Here is a 22,505-nt window from a genome sequence, read left to right on the forward strand (position 1 = left end):
TCTCAATAAATCAAGGAGTGTGTCAGGCCGAAAGGGATGAACTTCCAAGATTTGAAGTGTCCCTAGGCCAATGTTTTTATATTTTGTAAATCCGCCGGCCACCCCAGTCATTGCAATGCACTGGAACTCTCACTGGCAGCAGCACTGGGCATAGACTGAAGTAACGTCAGTGCTTGGAGGCCTCCATCTGTGGCCCTGACACTGCTGCTGCAGGTCCTCAGGGCAAGCCACAGCCCAGGGCACAACAAGCCCTCTGACTGGACTGGGGAGGCTGAGTCTCCATGTGCCATCACCCCTTCTCCCCTCCCCTTGCTCATTGCCCAGGTCTGCATTTGGTGCACCAGAAAGCAGTGAAATCCAGGCTGGAGACTGCAGGTGCTGGCACGCACGCGCACGCACACACACAGAGCTGGAGGAACTCAGATCAGGCAGCATCTGTGGAAGGAAACCGACAGTCGATGTTTCAGGTCGAGACCCTTCCTCTGGACTGAAAGAGAGGGGAGATGGCCGGTATGAAGAGGTGAAGGGGGAAGCGGAGGGGCAAGAGCTGGTGGGTGATAAGTGGACCCAGGTGAGGGGGGTGATAGACAGATGAGGGGGGGGGGGTGGAGGGCGGCAGAGGCCGGGAGGTGACGGGTGGAGGCAACAAAGGGCCGCAGATGGTGGGATCTGATGGGAGAGGGAGCATGGAATAGAGGGAGGGAGAAACCAGTGGGGGGAGTGTGTGGGTGATGGGCAGGTGAAGAGGGTGGGGGAGGGCAAAGAGATAGGAATAGGCAAAAGTAGAGGATTAACACCAACTTCAAATAGCACTTAAAATGGTAGTGCTGGTTGAATGGCCTGTTCACCCATCTCTGTAACCCAGAAAACACCTGACTACAGGAGTGGAAATATTACAAGTGCCCAGGGATATATGACAAAAACACACTAGTATTTAACACCCCAACACAAACTGACGCTTTTACTTCACAATTCAAGTTTTCACTTGGTTGAAGAGATCCCAATATTTCAAGGTTAAAGATGCATCAATGCCAAAGTTACTTACTAGTTACAGTGGCAGGTCTTGTGCCTGAACGTGTGCGGCACAGGCAGTGACTGCTGCCATGGTGCTGTTTGCCTTGCCAAGGCCCTGGATTCAGTTGCAGGTAAACGCTCACAGAGACTCGAGCTGCCTGTTGTACTGCTGTTTTATTAATCGTACACGTTAAGTGGTATTTAAAATGCAGCACTGATTATATTAACAACTTCAGTATAGCATCAACAGACCGTATCATTCCCTTCAAAGGTCAAAGAAATTCTTTGTTGATTCTGCAGTTTAATGCTTAGGATCATCATAATTTAAAGACAAATAGCAGAAAGCTTACAAATGCCAGTACCTGTGAGGATAGCTGGCCCTGCTGGCTGAACACCAGGTATACTCATTGGTGCGAACACAGCTATCAATGATCTGTACACAAAGTTCCCTTCTCGGATTTGTGCTTAAACTTGGAATTAATCAGGTTACGAGGTTGTCTGAAGTTCTAGACTCCGCGTCACTTCCCAGGGTTGCCACACAGAGAGATTACCAAAGGTGGTCACTGCTGGCACAAGCAGCTTGAGAGATCAGAGTCGTCAGATATGGGGCAGCTTAGAATATGAGAGAGACATCCTAACTGCAGCAAAACAAGCCAGTGCTGGGCTTTTCAGTCTGATCTCTAACTGCAGAGATTCTGAACAATTTTAAAAGTATTGGAAAAGCAGGCACAGTAGTGTAGCGGTTAGCATAACGCTATTACAGCACCAGCGACCCGGGTTCAATTCCGACCGCTGTCTGTAAGGAGTTTGTACATTCTCCGTGTGTCTGCGTGGGTTTCCTCCAGGTGCTCCCACATTCCAAAGACGTATGGGTTAGAAAGTTGTGGGCATGCTAAGTTGGCGCCAGAAGCGTGACAACACTTGCGGGCTGCCCCCAAAACACTCTATGCAAAAGGTGCATTTCACTGTGTTTCGATGTACATGTGACTAAAAGATATCTTATCACTGAAAATTTTAATACATTGTAACAAACATTAAAACAATGCACAAAATCAGACAGAATTTGATGTAGGAGAGTCCCATGCTGAGCACCTGCAGCTTGTTTGATACACAAGGCTTTTGGGTAGAAAATTACATTAAAATCTCCAGAAGTAAACAGTTGCTCAATTTCACCTTGGTCACAAGCCCAGGAATAAACTGTGCAGAGTAATTCATCTGCCAAGAATACTTACTGGGGGGGGGGGAGTAAGTTATTTAGTCTCTCGGCTAGCAAGGGCATCTGTTTCCGTTCCGAATTTTACAGCAGTTCATAAAGGCAAGTCTATAAATGAGTCTGTAAAGGTAAGATGAGATAAGAATAGGCGTGACAGGAAGGACAGACAGAAAGAGGGAAAACAAGGAAAAGCTGAAGGGAATGCAGTATCAAAGATCATTGTGGTACGAGGCAACGAGGGTGTGTGGGCTGGATTGTACGTCGATAACAATGATGGACAAAACCCTAGAACAAAAGCCCATGTCAAACAAAACCTTCATAGATCCTTCACCCTAAAACATTACGATCAAAGTACTTATCACAATTTTAAGGCTTATAGCTGCATTAATGTTATCCTTCTTTCTTACTCTATATGCAGAACTACTGCCAGATTCTACTTCAGAAAAGTTAGTCTTGAATCACTGTCCATGGGAGTGCAGAAGGTAGCTGCTGTGAAATCAGAGGCTTCAAAAGGAATGTGTGCAATATATTCTGATAATTCAATTACTCAATAATCTATCATTAATGAAACAGCCAATACAGTGCTCCAGCCATCAATGCACGTGACAATAAAATCTGTGAACTGCAGACATCCAAAAGACTGGCATCAGTTGTTCCTCCTTCCCCCCGTCACCTGTGTTTTCAGCACATTGATAAACACTCTCAGTCACAGTGTTGGAGTCGAGACAGGGTACACAACAGGATGTTCTGCAATTTATCTAGTCTCCTCCACACAGGGCTGGAGAGAGCAACATCACTGCTTGTTGCTTTTTAAAATGGTCACTGTATGCACTATAAAACTGGTTCTAGAAACCTCAAAGAATGAATTGAAACTGTGATCAAAGTCGACTCGGCTGTGGGAACTTGTGTTTGGTAGGAGATAGAATCAAAAGGGCAGTACCTATACAGTGAAACCTGTTCTTAACAAACAAACAGTAAGCAGACACCCTCACTAGGCAGGGCCAGGTATGCATGTGCTCGGGGGATCCATGAGATCGTTTTTGGAAGCATGGACGGATTCCAACCTCTATACCAAAAGGGAATCCAACAGTCAAGGCGCTCTCAACCCTGGTCTTGAATACACATCCCTCTCGTTTCTCTCTCCCATCTCCCCTCGTGCCCTCACTATGGGCATCTTGTCCCTGGAGCCCACCTTCTGCTCCCCCAAGCCTTTATATATTTCTGACTATGCTTCCTGCTCTCCTCTCTCACGTTAGCTCACACTGGTTACCTCTCTCAAGGTGGTGTCCCCATCCCCCTCACATGGACTCTCATCACCCTGTGTCCTCTGTCCTTGTAGATGACTGCCCCTTCTCTACCCCCTTTCAAAAGTCTTTACTCCCAATTCTTTGTCCATTTTCCCAAGAACTTGTTTGAATTCCTCCAATCACATTTCCCCTCAATATCAATTCCATCCCTGAAGTCAATATTATACCTGATTGTAGCATTAAATCATCCTCCTTCAAGCATCACTAACTACCTGCAACCTTGGACACAGGCAATTTTTCTCCTCCAGCTGACATGGTCCCATTCATCTGGTTCTATTATAAACCCTGTGGAGGTCAAAGGATCAATTGAAACTGCTTCTCCTGCTCCTGCTCCACTATCATCCGTTAGCTTTGCATTTAAAGGTGCAATATAAACACACTGTTCACTCACTTTAATCTCCAAGCTCTGACTTTGGTTGGTGTAGTGAAGGTTGTGCCTGTGTCCATGTCAGGGTGCAGTTCCTGGTTTATAACTGATGAATTTCTGTGGTTTCACTGTCACTCTTGTAAATCTTTTAGAGCACATTTAGGACAATCACTAAGATGCACGTGTTTTGCATTGTCCACTTTTTTTTTTAAAAAAGACGTTTTTTTAACAAAAATCAGGGCACTTTAAAAATGCAGATGTTCAAACGTCAGGTTACTCTCAGGTTTTTGTTTACAGTAAACCTGTGGCCAAGTTAGAAACGTCACAGTTTCAGGGTTAAGAACTTTGCAGTAGTTGTCTCCCGGCTGGAAGTGGGAAGCAGTGCCGAGTGACTGAATTCAGCCCCAGTCAGCAGCAGCTTATGGTGAAAATGGGACCCTTTAAGCTCAAGTGACAGTTGAAAAAAGCTGTACAATTATTCTGCTAACAAAAAGGCACAAGTATTACAACGAAGGCTCACAGAAAACAAGGAACACGTCACTTGTGCCTTGAGGACGGGGACTTCGTTCCCTCAGATCAGCTGCCAATCTCCAGTCCCTGCAACATTTTTTATCTTGAATACTGACTAACAAACTGATTTTAACCTTTATCCCCAACTCACTAATGCAGAACCACAGCGGGCTAGGGAAAGTAGTTGTGTTAGTGATCAGCATGCAAAACAAATTGCAAAAATTAAAACAGGTGTTAAAAAAAGTGAAAATCAGTTCCATGTAGGAGAGGGTTCGGGTTTAGCCTTGCTGTCCTCAGCACCTTCCGGTGTTATGGTTAAACTTTGAGGAGAACACCGGTGCACTGAGTGGAAGGCTGGAACTGAAGCTAAGGAACTGAAACTCTGCTGTATCACTGCTGGTGTCCTCTAAACCACCACATACAATGCTAGGATCAGTGAGAGGTGGTAGACGTGAAGTGTGCAGCAATGCAGAATGGAGTCCGATTGACCAATGGTACCAGAACACAGGAGGAGGGAGGGGACAGGAATTAACTCAATCCAGAGACAGCAGCTGGAAAGGACTGCAATTCTAGTGGGTCAGCAATTGGTAGGACTGAAATTAAAGATTTAGAGTTTGATCTACAGCTGGATCCAACTTGTTGTGCAAAGAACCATCAGCAGAGTCTCACAGCTTGGACTGCAGAGGCTTCAGATATTTGTAGAATGATTCATGCACCTAAGAACAAGAAACAAACCATATTCAGTCTCCATTAGCCAAACAATCTCTAGAGCCTGTCTGACTGTCCCTTCACAAATGATTCCCTTCTTGTCCTTGCCAGCAATGCTCACCGATCCATTCTCACCAATAATGATCAGCAGGATGTATAGATTTTTGTTATCAGTCATCAAAATTAACTCATCTAATCCAAGTCCCAAATAAATCGCCCCCTGCCCTAGCATGCAGAACCGTGGCAAATCAAGGCATGGAAGCAACCCATTTGGTCAGTTGAGCCTGTGGGCAGAAAATGCACTGATCACCCCAATCCTGGGTTCCTGCTTTTGGGCAGTGGAGCTGGAGCTGACAACACATCAACGGATGGCTCATCCAAGCAGTTTCTTTTTTAAAAAAAGGTATTGAGAGCTTCTGCTCTTTAAAAACTTTCATGTAACAAACTCGAGCCCACATCACACTCTTCTTCAACTGTTCTCTAATTCCACCACCAATTACCTTAATTCTAGCCTCCCCCTCTCCCCCCCCATTATTGCTCTATTAAGGCAACTATGCACTTCCTATTAACTTTACCCGAACTTCTTGCTTTTATACATTATTTTATCCACCTCTGCTGCATCCCTCACTCTTCCCTCATAGCAAACATTCTGCCAGTCTTGTGATACCCATGTAAATCTCCCTGATGCCCTACCCAGAAATACATCCTTCCTTAATGTGGTGTAAACTACCTTCACGCTCCACACATCAGGGAATTCCCAGCTGATAACTTTCATCTTCCCAGCTCCCCTCAGTCCTGATGCAGGGTTTTGACCTGAAACATCAACTGTCCATTTCCTCCCACAGATGCTGCTCGACTCACTGAGTTCCTCCAGCAGTTTGCTCCAGATTCCGGTATCTGCGGTCTCCAGCTTGCTTTAATGCCCCCCCAGCCAACAATAACCTGTAGGTCTCTTTTACCTCAGTTTTATTCAGAGGTGATCGTTTTGCCCATTCAAACATGTGCTCATAAACATTGCCATCGTAGCGCCCGAGCACAGATGAAAGGATGGCGTCAGGATAGTCGAAGGCATCCACTAGAGCCACAGCATTGGGTCGGACTGCAGCGAGCAGTTCCTTCATGCGTTGCTGCACCTGGGAGATCTGCTGGTCATTAAAGATCCCAGCCTGCAGAGGACAACTGTGTTAGAAATGGACCACACAGATCACACACCACGTTACAGTCACAGTCCCCAGGACCGCACAGATCACACACCACGTTACAGTCACATTCCCCAGGACTGCACAGGTCACACACCACGTTACAGTCACATTCCCCAGGACCGCACAGGTCACACACCACGTTACAGTCACAGTCCCCAGGACCGCACAGATCACACACACCACGTTACAGTCACAGTCCCCAGGACCGCACAGATCACACACCACGATACAGTCACAGTCCCCAGGACCGCACAGATCACACACCACGATACAATCTCACCCCCCAGGACCGCACAGATCACACATCACGTTACAATCACATTCCCCAGGACCGCACAGATCACACATCACGTTACCATCTCACATCCCAGGACAGCGCAGGGCACACATTACAATCCAATCTCATGCACTAGGACTCTGCAGACCACATATCATAATCCATAATTTCTAATGACATAGCTGGCCCATCGAGTCTAAGGCAGCTCACAGAGCAAACCCAGCAATCACACTGCCCCACTGAATTACCCCATAACCAGATCCTCTGTTCCCACCCCCCAGATTCTCCCTAGCACCTGCACAGCAGGGGTGACTTGCAGCACCCAATTAACCTACTAACAGTCGTCTCTTTGGGATTTGGGATTTGGGAGGAAACTGGAGCGGCCGGCTGAAACCCAAGTTGCCATAGGGAGAAATGCAAACTCTGTATAGATGGCACTGGAGGTCGGGATTGAGCTGTGAGGCAGCAGGTCCACCTGCTGTGCCACTGTGCTGCTCCAATCCCAATTTTAAAATCACAGATTCATCCCATTTGATCACATTTTGACTATATTGAAATTAAAAATGTACAATCCCTGATGTAGCCTATTCCGTGTGGGGAAACCCAATGGTCCTAAAACATACAAACATCACAGGCCCCTGGTAACTCCCTAGAAAGACCTGCACACCACAAATGTGGTGCTAAGTCTCTCAATGCATTGGTCAGGTCTCATCGAACACTCCCTTGGCCACTCACATGCAAAAAATCTCCAGAGTTCTTAGTAATTCCATACAGGGCATACAACTGGAAGAGTGTACAGAGAACGTCGTGGATTGAGGCATCTGTGATCTCGGACAACTTAGCAGCAAACAGCTTCACCACCACATAGTGGCAATGAGCCTAGGGACAGGAGGAGTAAGAACACAAGTAAACACCACGCTCAGCTGAAACCTTCCTACAGAAAGAAATGAGAACCACAAGTTTAGAGGTGAACAAAATGGGGAGTGGGCTTCTTACTGCGACAGCAGCACAACCTCCTTCCAGCATTTGGGGAAAATTTGCATTTATATATATAGCACTCTCCGCATCCCTTTCAAGAAATCCCAACTTGCTTTACAGCCCACAAAGCACTTCGAAGGTGTGGTTAGTTTTAATAACGGAAATGTAGCAGTCAACATAGAGAGCAAGCTCTCACTAACAGCAATGTGACAATGGGCAGATGATCTACTTTATTAATGCAGAGCAAGGGATAAATGTCGACCATGTTGGCGATTACTCCCCTGCTCTTTTACATCCATCTGAGAGCAGAGGGGGCTTTGATTTAACTTCTCATCTGAAAGGCAACACCAAGTCCGTGCAGGACTGTCCATTTCCACAGTGGAGCAACAGTCTAGTTTCAATGCTCAAACCACTGGACTGGATTTCAAACCCAGGACCTGTGCCTGAACTGACTGAGCCACGATGGACTGTGGCCATTTACCTTGGCCATGGTGAGCAGCTCCATGTATACATCAGTTTCCCATACTCCTCTCTTAAATCAGTGAAACATTTCTAATATATACGACACACTATCAACTCTGTATCACATTCGCCCCAAGTGTCCAACCAAGTGAACCAATACCACTCAGTCCCTAGCGCAATCCAGATTTCAGTGAATGATGCAGGGTGTCGACCCAAAACGTCAACAATTCCTTTCCTCCGACAGATGCTGGTCGACCCACTGAGTTCCTCCAGCAGATTGTTTGCTGTGCTAGCACAATCCCATGTCTCTCTTCAGCTTCGGAGAGCAAGTACACCACTGTTACTGTAATTGGTCAATGCCTCCTGCGCTAGGTATCATACCATGTGTATACTATGGTTCACAGTGCATCATGCATTGGCATTTCATCACACAACACAGCCAGGAGTGCAATGACCTAGCACTACAAAAGGGCAATGTCAGGGGAAATTTATCCCCTATACAATACAAGAGGGCATGGCTTTAAAGTAATGAGTGGGAAGTTCAAGGGAGATATCAGAGGAAGGATTTTCACCCAGAGAGTGGTTGGGGCATGGAATGTGCTGCCTGGGGTGGTACATTGCCAGGTACATTGGTCAAATTCAAGAGGTTGTTAGATAAGCATATGGAGGAATTTAAAATAGGGAGATATGTGGGAGGAAGGGGTGAGATAGTCTTAGGCAAGGTTTAAAGGTCGGTACAACATGGTGGGCCGAAGGGCCTGTATTGTGCTGTACTGTTCTATGGGTCTATGGTATAACAGCACAGAATGGAAGGAAAGGAACAAGAGATGGGGAAGACGACATTGGAAGGAAAGAGAACAAACTGATTTCCTGCAAGAGCCTGGTAACCGCAACTACAATAACTCACCTCTGATGCTCTGACCAGGTCAATGGCAGTACTGTTCCAGGCTTCCTCCTTGCTGTCCCTGTGTCCCAGCTCCATGTGATAATTCTGTGCAGCTCCTTCAATCAGGCTGGGATGGAAGGACATGGACAAGAGGAGGGAGAAAACGTTACACAAAGCAGCAACAAGGAGAGTTAACAACAGGTCTCAAGTCCTCCCTCTACATGATCGAGCTTAGTGAGGGGTGTCTGTCCCTCGATCCTTCTCATTAAATATCCCTCAGAAGACAAAGAGGATTGCTCAGGTCACTTGCATCTTTAGTAAAGGGCTGAGATCCTAACAATCAGGGCAGAGATGTGGGGGGGTTACAGAGCTTGGTGATAAGGCTCACATGTCTGCAGACAGTTACGAAGAGTACTGATAGAAGTGAGCTTCTATTCAGAGTGGGAATGGAAGCAATGGCTAGAACAGAGTTTCAGTGGCCAACTTTCATTTCCTCCCAATCACCCTAAGACTCACTTAAAACTCTCACCAGTTATGAACCACTGAAACAGCAGCTTCACAAAGGTGGTTGTTTAACCCAGTGCACTTGAGCAATGGTATTCTCTAACAACGGCTATGTCGCCTCCAACCTGAGCCTTGCTGCAGACCTCATCACCATGGAGTGCACCATACGCCACCAACAGCAGTCTGCCATTCAGATTGCAGGTCCCGTCTCTTGATGAGCAAAGGGGGATGAAAGATTATAACAACGGAGATATGGAGTTCAGGTTACAATCAGATCGGCTATGATCTTATTAAATGGCAGATCAGGCAAAAGGGGCCAAGTGGCCAACTCCTGCTTGTAACTCGAGGAGCCTGAGGGCACGTACCACCAGACTTAAGGACAGCTTCTACCCCACTAAGACTATTGAACAGTTCCCTTATACGATGAGATGGACTATGACCTCACGATCTACCTTGTGACCTTGCACCTTATTGTACTGCACTTTCTCTGTAGCTGTGACACTTTACTCTGTACTGTGATTGTTTTTTACCTGTACTACTTCAATGCACTCTGTACTAACTCAATGTAACTGCACTGTATAATGAATTGACCTATACGATTGGTATGCAAGACAAGTTTTTCACTGTACCTCGGTACAAGTGACAATAATAAACCAATACCAATCTACACAGCGCTTCTTGGCAATGCCTTCTGTAGACAGAGATCAGTTTCCACACAGCTGCTGATCAGACCCAGCACTCTCACTCTACCCATTTCCTTGGCGTTGTTTAATTGTGTTCAAGTTTGCTCCACAGAACCACACTGATGCTCCACCATGGTTCTGGGGGAGATCTGCTCTGTCTGAGGTGCTGTTTTCAGATATCAAGTTAAATCAACGCCCCAGATGCTCCCACTGGGGAATGCTCTCCCGTGACACAAGCCACAATTTTCTCCAAAGATTGAAAAAAAAATCATTTTCAGCCTCCACCAAGGCTCTGTACCTTCCCTTGGTCGCTTGACGTTGAATTTGACTCCTAAGCCTAACAATAATACACACTGGTAACATTGCAACTACAGTGCTCACCTTGGTCTTTGTTTATTCCAAAGCTCTCTGTGCCAACCTCCCATCTGACATAGGACGAAAGCTTAACCCAAACTCTGCTTTTGGTATCTATTTTGAACCAAATCAGTTGACGAGCATCCTCCTCCACCACAATTGCCAACTTTCATTTCCTCCCAAAGACCCTCACTTAAAACTCTCACCAGTTAAATCCCATCATCTCTGCCCATTGCTGTAACTTACTCTGGCCTGAACTGTCAATTCCTTTTGTATATCCGTGAATTCATAGCTCACCACTGACTCTCAGTAACTATCTTCCTACTTTGGAATTCTCAATGTGTCTCCTTGTTATTGACTTTCATTATTAATGCTTAAAATGTTTTAGTCTCTAATTCAACCACTGTCCTTCTATTGAAAGAAACCCTAATTTCTGAAGCCCTTCTTCACAGTACAGCATCTTTTTTGAGATATCAGTGAGCAATTAATGGTTTTGACAGCCCGAATATCCTTCCGTTAATAAATTTTCCCAAACTACCTAACACCACTGTAGTTGTGGTCTAATCAATTTCTACTAATCTAATGAAAGCTTCCTGAGTTTATATTCAATTCCTTTTAAGATACACAGAATCCCATTTCCCTTCTAGTGATTCAGGAATTAACACCTTAGATTGGAAGGTCATCGTGTTATTCCACTATTTAAGGAAGATAGGATTTAAAACCTTTTGTAAGGAAATTACTGGGATCTTTTTATTAGGAACAAATGTGACCTGATCATAAAAAGGCAGCACAGAATGAAAAATGTTAAGTGGTGTTTAGAGATTATCTTGGAGGCAGTCACCCTGATAGATAAGGGAGTGTACAACTTACACAGGCTCCAGAAGGTTTTTGATGAGGTTCCACATGAGTGTATCTCAAAACACAGACTTGAAAATAAACTGGATATGGCAGAGGAAGAGATAACAAGGAAGGAGATATTGTAAACTGTGGTAGCCCACAGGCATCAGTAATAGATTAAAAGCAGCTAATTGAGAAATTCTTTGCTCTAATGGTAAGGTCCACAACAAGGTCCAGAACAAAGCAACACAAAAAGTTACAGCTGGGCTGTTCATGGGTGTCAGAAAGCACAGATCCAGAACATTTCCTCAAGGTACTGAGGTGGCTGAGGCTCAACTGAAAATATCAAAAAGTATATCAAACTTGGTTAAGGGTATCAAGTAATAAAAGCAGAGGTGAGCAATTAGATGAGTTAGGCATTGTCTAGCTGAATGGCAGAACAGGTCCACACACTTCCTTCCATTTCTCCACTGCTGCAGTGTAAGCAATTCAACATTTAGGTAGCAGTATTTACAGTATTTTAGTTGCATTGGTTCTGGATTATTTAATTCTTAATATTATTCTCATGGCTTCAAAATTTTGATTCTGCTTTCATTATGTTTATAATAGTGCTTTTCCTGCTCAATACATCATATGACGTCGTCATAAGAACTAACTAGACCCTGGTTTCTCATGGGTGCCTTTCCTCCTTGGTGTCTGCTTCTTTATTTTTTAGCTTTTTACTTCACTTACTCGTTCCCAGCTTTTACCATCTCGTTGGATGTGGCTAATCTCGTAGGTGAGCTACGTAAAAACTTGAAAAGGGATGCAGCATTGATTTTCTTCCCAAAACTTATACCGAGTTACATCCAACATCTATAATGCCTTGATGAAAAACGCAATGATGCTGGAGGAACTCAGCAGGCCAGGCAGAAAGGAAAGATAGGAAAAGGGGGAGCTCTATATAGGAAGGGAATTGAGCTTCTCTTTTTCCTATCTTCAGTCCTGAAGAAGGGTCCTGACCCGAAACGTTGACCACCTGCTTTTCTCCACGGATGCTGCCTGGCCTGCTGAGTTCCTCCAGCATCATAGTGTTTTTCATCTAGATTTCAGCATCCGCAGCCTTGTCCTGTAAAGATTTTTGTCAATCAGTTTGCCACTCCTCGAGCAGTAAACATCAGCGCCATTCATCACTGCTCTAGATCAAAGAAAGATTGGAGCACAATCTCAACAGGAGTCCCAGGACACCGAAACATGGTCTGGCAGCACAGTGTACAAGGGCGCCCTCTGTGTCAATGGGAGGTACTTGTCCTGCCCCGGTGATTCTGAGGTATAATGGTCATTCTAGGTATGAAAAAGTCAAGTACTCAGAAGGAACAACGAGCCTGGACCAGCGAAAGCCTCAGCAGAGCACCCACTCACCTGGCTGCTCGCAGTTTGTATGCTTCGACCAGCCTGCCGACATCATCGATGTTGATCACTGGGGGTCGGCCGGCCACTTGCTGGGGCTGGATGTGGTTGCGCAAGTCACTCAGGTACGACACTGTGCCCGACAGCCTCTGTCCAGACTTAGCCCGCGAATAACTCTTAAACAGGTATCTACAACAACGAAGAAAGCAGATAATCCATTACCAGCAGAAAACACAAGCTTCCAAAGATGCAGATAGATAATTGGGGGGGGGGGGGGAGCAGGGAGAAAAGGGGGCAAATTAGGACTTCAATACAGTACCACACAGTATGGGACGAAACTTCCACCCTATCGAGTCAGTGTAAACACTTGCTGCCAGAGGAAGTGGTAGAGGCAGGTACAACTACAAAGTTTAAAGATATTTAGGCAGGTATGCAGACAGGAAAAGCTTAAGAGGGTTAGGAGCCAAATGCAGGCAAATGGGACTAACTCAGGGAGACACCTTGGTCCGCATGGATGAGTTGGGCCGAAAGGCCTTTTTCATGCTGTATATCTGAGTCTATGACCATGCACCCTGCAAAAAGAATGTTCCCCTGTAACAATTAGAAAAAAATTGAATGCTGACCTGCCAAAAAAAAAATTGGATTAAATTTCCATCAGATTAGATTTCAGGGAACTGTGTGCATCTCATACCAAAAAAGTGTGAAATAAACTCCAATACAGCAATAGGTCTGTAGGTACAGAGCAGCAGGGAACTAGCATCACAACAGTTCATCCTCAAGTGTACAGCATCTGTGGAGTCAAAGGGATGGTTGACGTTTTGGGTTGAAACCCTGCATCAGGACTCAGTCTAGAACCAAAATGCCAACCATCCTTTTGCCTCCAGAGATGCTGCTTGATCCACTGAGTTCTTCCGGTAGTTTATTTTTGCTCCAGATTTCAGCATCTGCAGCCTTTTGTCTCCAAATGTACCCAGTTCTAATAAAAGAACATCAGTCTGGAACATTAATCGTTTCTCCCTCCATAGATATTGACTGACTTACTGAGTATTTCCATCATTTTCTGTATGTATTTAAGGTTGCCAGCATCTGCAGAGTTTTGCTTTTTGCATGCTGCCTCCTTACCGAGCTGTCTGCAGCATCATCACTGTGTTCTCTCCTTCGTACGTGCAGGTGGGTGTGAACGTGACATAGATGTCAGGGAGACCACTGGATCGCGAGTACCCGTGACCCCCGCAAGCCATGCGACACTCCTCAATTCCTGCACTGGCCACCCAGGTGGTGAAGGCCTTCAGTCCGGCAGACAGAGAGTGAAGCTGGAAACAGACTAGAACCGTGAGCACAGCAGGCAAGGTGGAGAAGAACAAGCAAACACACATCTGGGAGCCACAGAAATCACAGCTGTACATACCTCTGGTCAGACCTCATTTGGAATAGTACCTTTGGCTTGGACAACGTATATCAAGGAGGATATACAGGCCTTGGAGGAGTTGCAAATTCACCACAGGGTGACATAGGAACCAAAACATTAGAGGACATGCAAAATAAGCTACATTCCCCCAATAACAGAGTATGAGGGATGATCTAATTGTAGCTCCAGATCACTGGAAATCATTAAAACTGGTGAAAACTGAACTCAAAAATTGTGCTTGGATTTCCAGTCTGAAGTCATGGTTCTGCCCAAAGTGATCTGCAATTCACCTTCCATGAACCAGTGCAGTCAGCTTTTGAGTGGAATTGAATGTTTAATTAGTAAAAACTTGTAAAATGTGTCTACTGGCACCTGTGTAACTAAAGAAATGACTGAATTTTAACAGCTACCCTAAATGGGCAGTCAGGGGAAACTCTCTGGCAAAGATACTTTTAAAACCAGTGTTAAAGATCGGTGAAAGTGAACAGGCTTGATTAAATTAGTAACATTCATCAACCTTTCATACTGAATTGGCAGATTTAGCATTATTTTGCAGGAACAGTAGTAGAACAAATTCTACCTGTAGTGTTTCTGATAATTAAAGGTTCAGACAGAATGAGGGCATGGATACAACTTTAGCACGTGGGCACGGTTGACAACAGCAACATTTCTGCTCGTGTCTCAATGATGTTGAGAAGGTGGGAACAAGCCCAGTTCTTGAACGTCTGAAGTCAGTGTGGTGAAGATACTACCACAGTGCCGTTAGGTTAGAGTTCCAGGTCTTCAACCCTGTGTCAAGGAAGGAATGGTGACATGCCCACCTAAGAGTGGTCAATGACTTAGAGGTGGTGCTATTTCCATGCAGCTGCTATACTGTCCCTCCAGATGATGGAGATCATGACTTTGGGAACTGCTTTGGCAGGCACCTTAGGGAGAACCTACAGCGCATCATTGTACGTGGAGTTCAGTGAGATATCAGGCAGATCAACTGGACCGCGAGTACCCATAACCTCCTGCAAGCCATACGACATTCCTCAATTCCTGCACTGACCACCCATGCCTCAACTTGGCAGACAGGGAGTGAAGCTGGAAACAGACTAGAGCCGTGAGCACAGTGGGCAAGGTGGCAAGGGGCCAAGGAAAGGACATTTGGGGGGGTGGAGCCACAGAAATCACAGCTGTACAAGTCTGTGGTCAGACTTCACCTGCAAATGCCTTTCACATTGGATGAGTGTGGAAGCTAGAAGGTAGAGTGGGCTGTCAACCAACCAGCTTGGCTACTGTGGCACGGAGCCACAGGACCAGAACCTTGACTGGAGCCATGGCACCTCTGGGAGCACTGCTGTTGTTTCAGCTTAAATGGCTCTTGGTGAAAGGGAGGAAGTGAAATAAAACAAGTAAATGCCCTACCCACGTAGATGCCTTTGGTACGGGGGACAAAATGAGGGTGGAAGGAAATGTGGCAAATCTTACTGAGGTTGGGAGCTGTTGCTTCCTCTAATGACAACTGAAGGTAGATTTGAGGTGGGATGAGTTATGGGAAACGTGCAAAACACTGGAACAAAGAGCACCTGATGCTAAGCTCCTGCAGAATCTATGCAGGTTGATTTATCCATAAGACAATGCAGTCACACACCAAGCATTCCCCATTCCATACAGCCCAATACCTCAGGCAATTGGCTGTAGTCTCCGTCGTTCACGTCCCCAGTGATGCGATGGTACATGTCCCTCATGAAGTTTCCTACAAAGCAGAAGGCGTAGGCAGTCGCCAATAAGGGAAAGAGCTTGTACTGTTGAGTCTGATAATCCAGTATCTGTGGTTCTGGAGCACTAGGGGGACCAATCACCGTCAATGTTACTTAAACCTGAAGCACCTACTCCTCTACCTATTCAATATTGACTAAATACAGCTTAAATTAAAAGCTTCCACATTTACTCCACTCCTTCTAAATAGCAAACACAATGCAACTCTCGCAGTTTCCACTGTGTAACATCAACTTCCATTTACAGCCTCCGCTCACACAATACAATACTTACAAGTGTAAGAGCAATGAACCAAAATAATACATGGCATTTGATCGTAGTTTTATTGTAGGATACATGAACTCATAACTGTTGGGACGTGCATGTACCATACTCGAACTATAGGATTTATATTGATGTGAACAATTCCAAACTAGTGCCCACTGACATAAGATGGTCACCAAAAAATTTCAACAGAAATTCCAAATATCTTCTTTACCCAGTGATGAGAATAAGATAAGTTCTTATCTTATAAGATAAGATAAGATAAATACAGAACTTACTCCCACAGGGCATAGTCGGGATGGGCTGTATATTAAAGGGAGGCTAGATGAACATGAAAGGAGGAGGGGAACATAAAGAACTAGCTGAAGAGTGGTGAGAGGCATCACATGGAGCATAAAGTCTGGTATGGACCAACGGAGCAAAACGTTTCCAGGCTATAAATTGTGCATACTTCTAAGTAAAGTCCAGGACATTAAAGATAGGAGAAGCACATTTGTGAGGATGGCGTATGACAGGCTGATATGCCAGGGCATGTCGATGTACGGAAAGAGGATGTGCTGGACTACTGAAAACTATTGGGATAGATAAGTCACCGGGGCCAGATGGGATATATCCAAGGTTATTATGGGAAGTGAGGTAAGAGATTGCTGTACCTTTGGCGTCGATCTTTGCATCCTTACTGGCCACAGGAGTAGCGCCAGATGATTGGAGGGTGGCAAATGTTGTACCTTTGTTTAAGAAAGGGAGTAGGGATAACACTGGGAATTACAGACCAGTGAGTCTTACTTCAGTAGTGGGCAAATTACTGGAGAAGATTCTTAAAGACAGGATTTATGGGCATTTAGGGAAACATAGGCTGATTAGGGACAGTCAGCATGGCTTTGTCAGGGGCAGGTTGTGCCTCATGAGCCTGATTGAATTCTTTGAGGATGTGACAAAACACATTGATGAAGGTAGAGCAGTGGATGTGGTGTCCATGGATTTTAGTAAGGCGTTTGATAAGGTTTCTGGTGGAAGGTTTATTCAGAAAGTCAGGAGGCATAGGATCCAGGGAAACTTGGCTGTGTGGATTCAGAACTGGCTCAACCATAGAAGACAGAGGGTGGTGGTAGATGGAGCGTATTCTGCCTGGAGGTCGGTGACCAGTGGTGTTCCGCAGGGATCTGTTCTGGGACCCCTGCTCTTTGTGATATTTATAAATGACTTGGATGAGGATGTGGAAGGGTGGGTTAGTAAGTTTGCTGATGATACAAAAGTTGGTGGTGCAGTGGATAGTGTAGAAGGTTGCTGTGGATTACAACAGGACATTGATAGAATGCAGAGCTGGGCTGAGAAGTGGCAAATGGAGTTCAACCCGGAGAAGTGTGAAGTGATACACTTTGGGAGATCGAATTTGAAGGCAGAATACAAGTTTAATGGCAGGACTCTTAGCAGTGTGGAGGAACAGAGGGATCTTGGGGTCCATGTCCATAGATCCCTCAAGGTTGCCAAGGTTGTTAAGAATGCGCATGGAGTGTTGGTCTTCATTAGTCGGGGTATTGAGTTCAAAAGCTGCAAGGTAATGTTGCAGCTCTATAGAACTCTGGTTAGAGCACACTTGGAGGATTGTGTTCAGTTCTGGTCACCTCATTACAGGAAGGATGTGGAAGCTTTGGAGAGGGTGCAGAGGAGATTTACCAGGATGCTGCCTGGATTGGAGAGCATGTCTTATGAGGATAGGTTGAGCAAGCTAGGGCTCTTCTCTTTGGAGAGGAGGAGGATGACTTGATAGAGGTGTACAAGATGATAAGAGGCATAGATCGAGTGGACAGTCAGAAACTTTTTCCCAGTGCGACAATGGCTAACATGAGGGGACATAATTTTAAGGTGACTGGAGGAAGATATAAGGGGGATGTCAGGGGTAAGTTTTTTTTTAAACACAGAGAGTGGTGGGTGCATGGAACGCACTGCCGGCAGAGGTTGTGGGGGCAGATACATTAGGGACATTTAAGAGACTCTTAGATAGACACATGAATGATAGAAAAATAGAGGGCTATGTGGGAGGGAAGGGTTAGATAGATCTTAGAGCAGGATAAGATGTCGGCACAACATCGTGGGCTGAAGGGCCTGTACCGTGCTGTAGTGTTCTATGTTCTATGGCAACTAGAGCTTGATAGGTCTGCTTCCCGGTAGCAGCTAATGTCAGGAACATTGGCCCAATTCTCTCTCCCAGCTGAGGAGGAATGAGGTTTGGGAATAACACTGCATCAGTCTGAGTTGAAGCAATCCAGTACAAAATAGCAGGGAGCACTGAAACTTGACAGGCCTGAACATCTGTCACTGCGGAGTGGATGGGTGGCTTCAAGCACAACAAACACACTCTGCTAGCCCCTCACACTCTCAAAAATTCAACACTTACCCAGGTTTCAGCTCCGACTGATGTCGAACTGCACTATAGCGGATGGCAATGGTACACGCTTGAGATAAGACACGTGCCGACTCCCCCACAATCATGGAGCGAATGAAAACCATCGTGCCATATGTTAGCTTATCACTTGGAGGCTTCATGTAAGTACCATCTGGCATCACCTTTATAAAAACAGAAGGAAAATTGATCCAAACACTGCACCTTAACAAGGGATACAATTTGTAACATGGAAAGAATAGGAAGTATGGAGCTCGACAATGTGGAAGGATCAGTTGAGATACTGAGTCAGTAACAGGGCACTGGTGGCAAGGTCAAAGAGTGGCAGCATGAGGGAGCAGCATTAGAATCAATAGAGATATAGGTTGGTTGAGCAATTCCCCAATACTAACCAGTCTTACCAGAATCAGGTTTATTATCACTGACGTACGTCATGAAATTTGTTGTTTTGCGGCAGCAGTACAGTGCACGACATAAAGTCAAAAATTACTGTAAGTTAGAAAAATAAATAAATAGTGCAAAAGATGAATAACGAAGTAGCGTTCATGGACCGTTCAGGAATCTGATAGCGGAAGGGAAGAAGCTGTTCCTGAAACGTTGAGTGTGGGTCTTCAGGCTCTTATACCTCCTCCCCAGTAGTAGTAACATGAAGAGGGCATGTCCTGGATGGTGAGGGTCCTTAATGATGGATGCCTCCTTCGAAGCATTGCCTCTTGAAGATGTCCTCGATGGTGGGGAGAGTTATGCCCATGATGGAGCTGGCTGAATCTGCAACCTCTTTCGATCCTGCGCATTGAAGCCTCCATACCAGGCGGTGATGCAACCAGTCAGAACGCTCTCCACCGTACATCTTTAGAAATTTGCAAGTCTTTGTTGACAGACCAAATCTCCTCAAACTCCTAATGAAGTAGAGCCACTGGCGTGCCTTCTTCATGATTGCATCAATGTGTTGGGCCCAGGATAGATCCTCTGAGATGTTGACGCCCAGGAACTTGAAGCTGCTCACCCTTTCCACCGCTGACCCCTCAGTGAGGACTGGTGTGTGTTCTCCTGACTTTCCCTTCTTGAAGTCCACAATCACTTCCTTGGTCTTGCTGACGTTGAATGGGAGGTTGTTGTTGGGACACCACTCAACCAGCCAATCTATCTCACTCCTGTACGCCTCCTCATCACCATCTGAGATTCTGCCAACAACAGTGGTGTCATCGGCAAATTTATAGCTGGCATTTGAGCTGTACCTAGCCAGAGTCATGAAGCACAACTTCTTGTTAGTACTGTGCAGATAGTGCCAGAAAATTAGAAAGGAGGATACGCCAATCTTAATCATATTGCATTCTCAGAAATTTGCTTCAGTCACCCTATACATTACCTTTGCATATCTCATTAGCATGTTTTCACGAGGAACACGTATGTTCTCCAGCTTCAGGAAGCCATTGTCCACCTCATCATATCCAAACTTTGGTCCAATATCACCCACCACCACACCTGGGGAGTAGAGGGGAAGAAGGAGATCAGTGGAACTCAACACTGCCAGATGGAGCCAGATGTGGCAAACCAGATTGAGCCAGTTCACTACGCCACCCTGAAGGAGGGTAAAACATCTCAACAGGACAGTGCCCCAGTCACTATTGCTGAGCTGAAAGTGGACAAACACACAGTGGCAACATCTCCTGGTGATAAACAACAGCATGCATACCCCAAGACTGGGTCAGCAAGCACACAGGGACAACAGAACTGCTGGATAAAGCACGATATAGTGACGAATCGTGTCTATCAGTCTACAACAAATCCAGTCACAGTAAGGTGCAATGGAGAGCTCAGGAACCATGGCTCTGAAGTTGGTTACCCATTCTTCACCAGTATAGACCTCCTTGTGTAATACTGAGCCACACAGATCAGAAAGACCCCATGAGTTGTGTGATGTGGGACCTTCAATTCCCTTCAGTGTATCTCAGTTGTTATGTTCAAGAGAAAAGGGATGAGTAACCCAGCACATCACAGCAACCAGCCTCCCCTCCCCTCCAGCATAATCAAAGACCATACCCAGCCAGGTCATTCTCTCTTCTCCCCCTCTCTCATCAGGCAGAAGATACAGGAGCCTGAGGGCACGTACCACCAGGCTCAAGGACAGCTTCTATCCCTCCGTTATAACAGTTCCCTTATACAATAAAATGGACTCTTGACCTCACGATCTACCTTATGATCTTGCACCTTATTGTCTACCTGCACTGCACTTCCTCTGTAGCTGTGACACTTTACTCTGTATTCTGTTACTGTTTTTACCCTGTACTACCTCAATGCACTGTGTAATGAATTGATCTGTATGAACAGAATGCAAGACAAGTTTTCACTGTACCTCGGTACAATGACAATAATAAACCAATACCAAAACCAGAGGGGTGCACCTAATAAGCATCCAGTGAACCCAATATAAAATTTCACAAGATGAAACATTAGGATTCTGTTCAAAACTGAATCACTGGAATAGCAGACCATTCAACCTCTCAAACTTTGCCCTGCTGTTCAGATACTGGCTGATCTGCATTTCAACACCACGGACCAGCATTTGATCCACATCTCTTGCTTCTTGCTAGCTGCTGTTGGGCACCAGCAGAGTGGGGACACACGTGATGAAACAGCTGGGCTTCAGCAAGAATTCGTGGCATTCGAAAAAGAACCTGGAGCATAAGTGGAGCAAGGTAACGCTGAATCGAGACTGGGAGCACAGTACGGATCAGGTTCCTTACCAGGCAAGGGTTCGTGGGTGCCCATCTTGCGGATGGGCACAATGAAAGCGTGCAGCCCCCTACACTGACCCTGGGTGTAGAGCTGAGCGAGAACAATAGCATGGTTTGAGGTCTTTCCCACTAGAAAAAGAAAAGCCAAAAGGAGATAAATAACTGAACAAATTCAAGCTGAGAAAAAAGGTAAACATCTCAATTAAAAACCCCCTTGTCAAACTAGTAACAGTGCTCCTTTCACCTACCCTCCTAAGGAGCTGGAGAGAGGGATCAAAACAGCATGCAACTTGATGGTATCTAATTCTATAACCAAAACTTTTACAACAGTGGACACTGCCACATACTCCACTGTGCCAGCATCAGCTCTTTGAAAGAGCTATTCAATTACCTTCACAACCCTACAAAATTCTTTATATTAAGTGTATTCAATTTCCATTTAAAAGATAACAATGAACTGGTTTCTACCACAATCTTCCATCATGAAAAATAATTGAAAACCTTAATAACTGTAGATAATTATCCAGATTATAAATCTGGAAAGAAAATATTCATGAATAACTTGGTGTCAGCTTCATGATGTCAAAGCTTCCAGAAATTCTATTCAAAAGTTGACGACTTTGAAGTCCATTTCTTCCATCTACTGTTTGAACCAGTCTCTGAAAGTTCTGGGACTGAATTCCTGCGCGTGATGCTGGAACATCTTGGATTTTTGCACCGCTGCTAATCCAATCACTGTTCCTACTCCACTAACCAATGCAAAACCTAGCTGCTCCACAAGGGTGACATGCCTTGACAATCTCCAACAGGCAGGAATTCAGCCACTAATATTTACATTCAATAGCATTATCATCACCGATTCCCCCACCATCCTGGGGTCACCACTGACCAAAAACTCAAGTGGACCAGCCATATAAATGCCTCGGCTGCTACAATAGATCACCTCCCACCACACTCTGCTTCCTTTCCACCATCTACTAGTCACATATCAGGAGAACGATGGAATACATTCCACTTCCTGGGATGAATGCTCTCAAGCAGCCCATCTGTTTGGCACCCAATCAGCCACCCTAAACATCCATCTCCTCTAACCCCAATACACAGTGGCTGCAGTGTGTGCCATCTACAATATGCACTGCCGTTACTCATCCAGGCTACTCTGACAGCATCTCCCAAACCCGTGATCTTTACCACGAAAAAGGACAAGCCCAGCTGGAACATGGGAACACCACCGCC

The 22,505-nt window shown here is 45.4% G+C and overlaps 1 protein-coding gene across 3 annotated transcripts in view; it reads right to left on the bottom strand.

Annotated features, from left to right (window-relative positions):
* Positions 1–1,169: 1,169 nt before the first annotated feature.
* The window catches only part of acox1 (acyl-CoA oxidase 1, palmitoyl), a 42,856-nt gene continuing 21,520 nt past the window's right edge, over positions 1,170–22,505 (bottom strand). For all 3 annotated transcript variants that reach the window (XM_052032756.1, XM_052032755.1, XM_052032757.1), the window contains 10 exons: positions 21,279–21,398; positions 19,901–20,016; positions 18,526–18,695; positions 15,767–15,929; positions 13,814–14,004; positions 12,704–12,880; positions 8,946–9,051; positions 7,334–7,477; positions 6,079–6,285; positions 1,170–5,127 (listed from right to left, as the gene is read on the bottom strand). In XM_052032756.1, coding sequence (XP_051888716.1) covers positions 5,077–5,127; positions 6,079–6,285; positions 7,334–7,477; positions 8,946–9,051; positions 12,704–12,880; positions 13,814–14,004; positions 15,767–15,929; positions 18,526–18,695; positions 19,901–20,016; positions 21,279–21,398 — 1,445 coding nt within the window. In that variant the 3' untranslated portion in view covers positions 1,170–5,076. The remainder of the gene's footprint in view (positions 5,128–6,078; positions 6,286–7,333; positions 7,478–8,945; positions 9,052–12,703; positions 12,881–13,813; positions 14,005–15,766; positions 15,930–18,525; positions 18,696–19,900; positions 20,017–21,278; positions 21,399–22,505) is intronic.

The sequence above is a fragment of the Pristis pectinata genome, chromosome 18 (genome assembly GCF_009764475.1).
Source record: "Pristis pectinata isolate sPriPec2 chromosome 18, sPriPec2.1.pri, whole genome shotgun sequence".
Taxonomy (NCBI): domain Eukaryota; kingdom Metazoa; phylum Chordata; class Chondrichthyes; order Rhinopristiformes; family Pristidae; genus Pristis; species Pristis pectinata.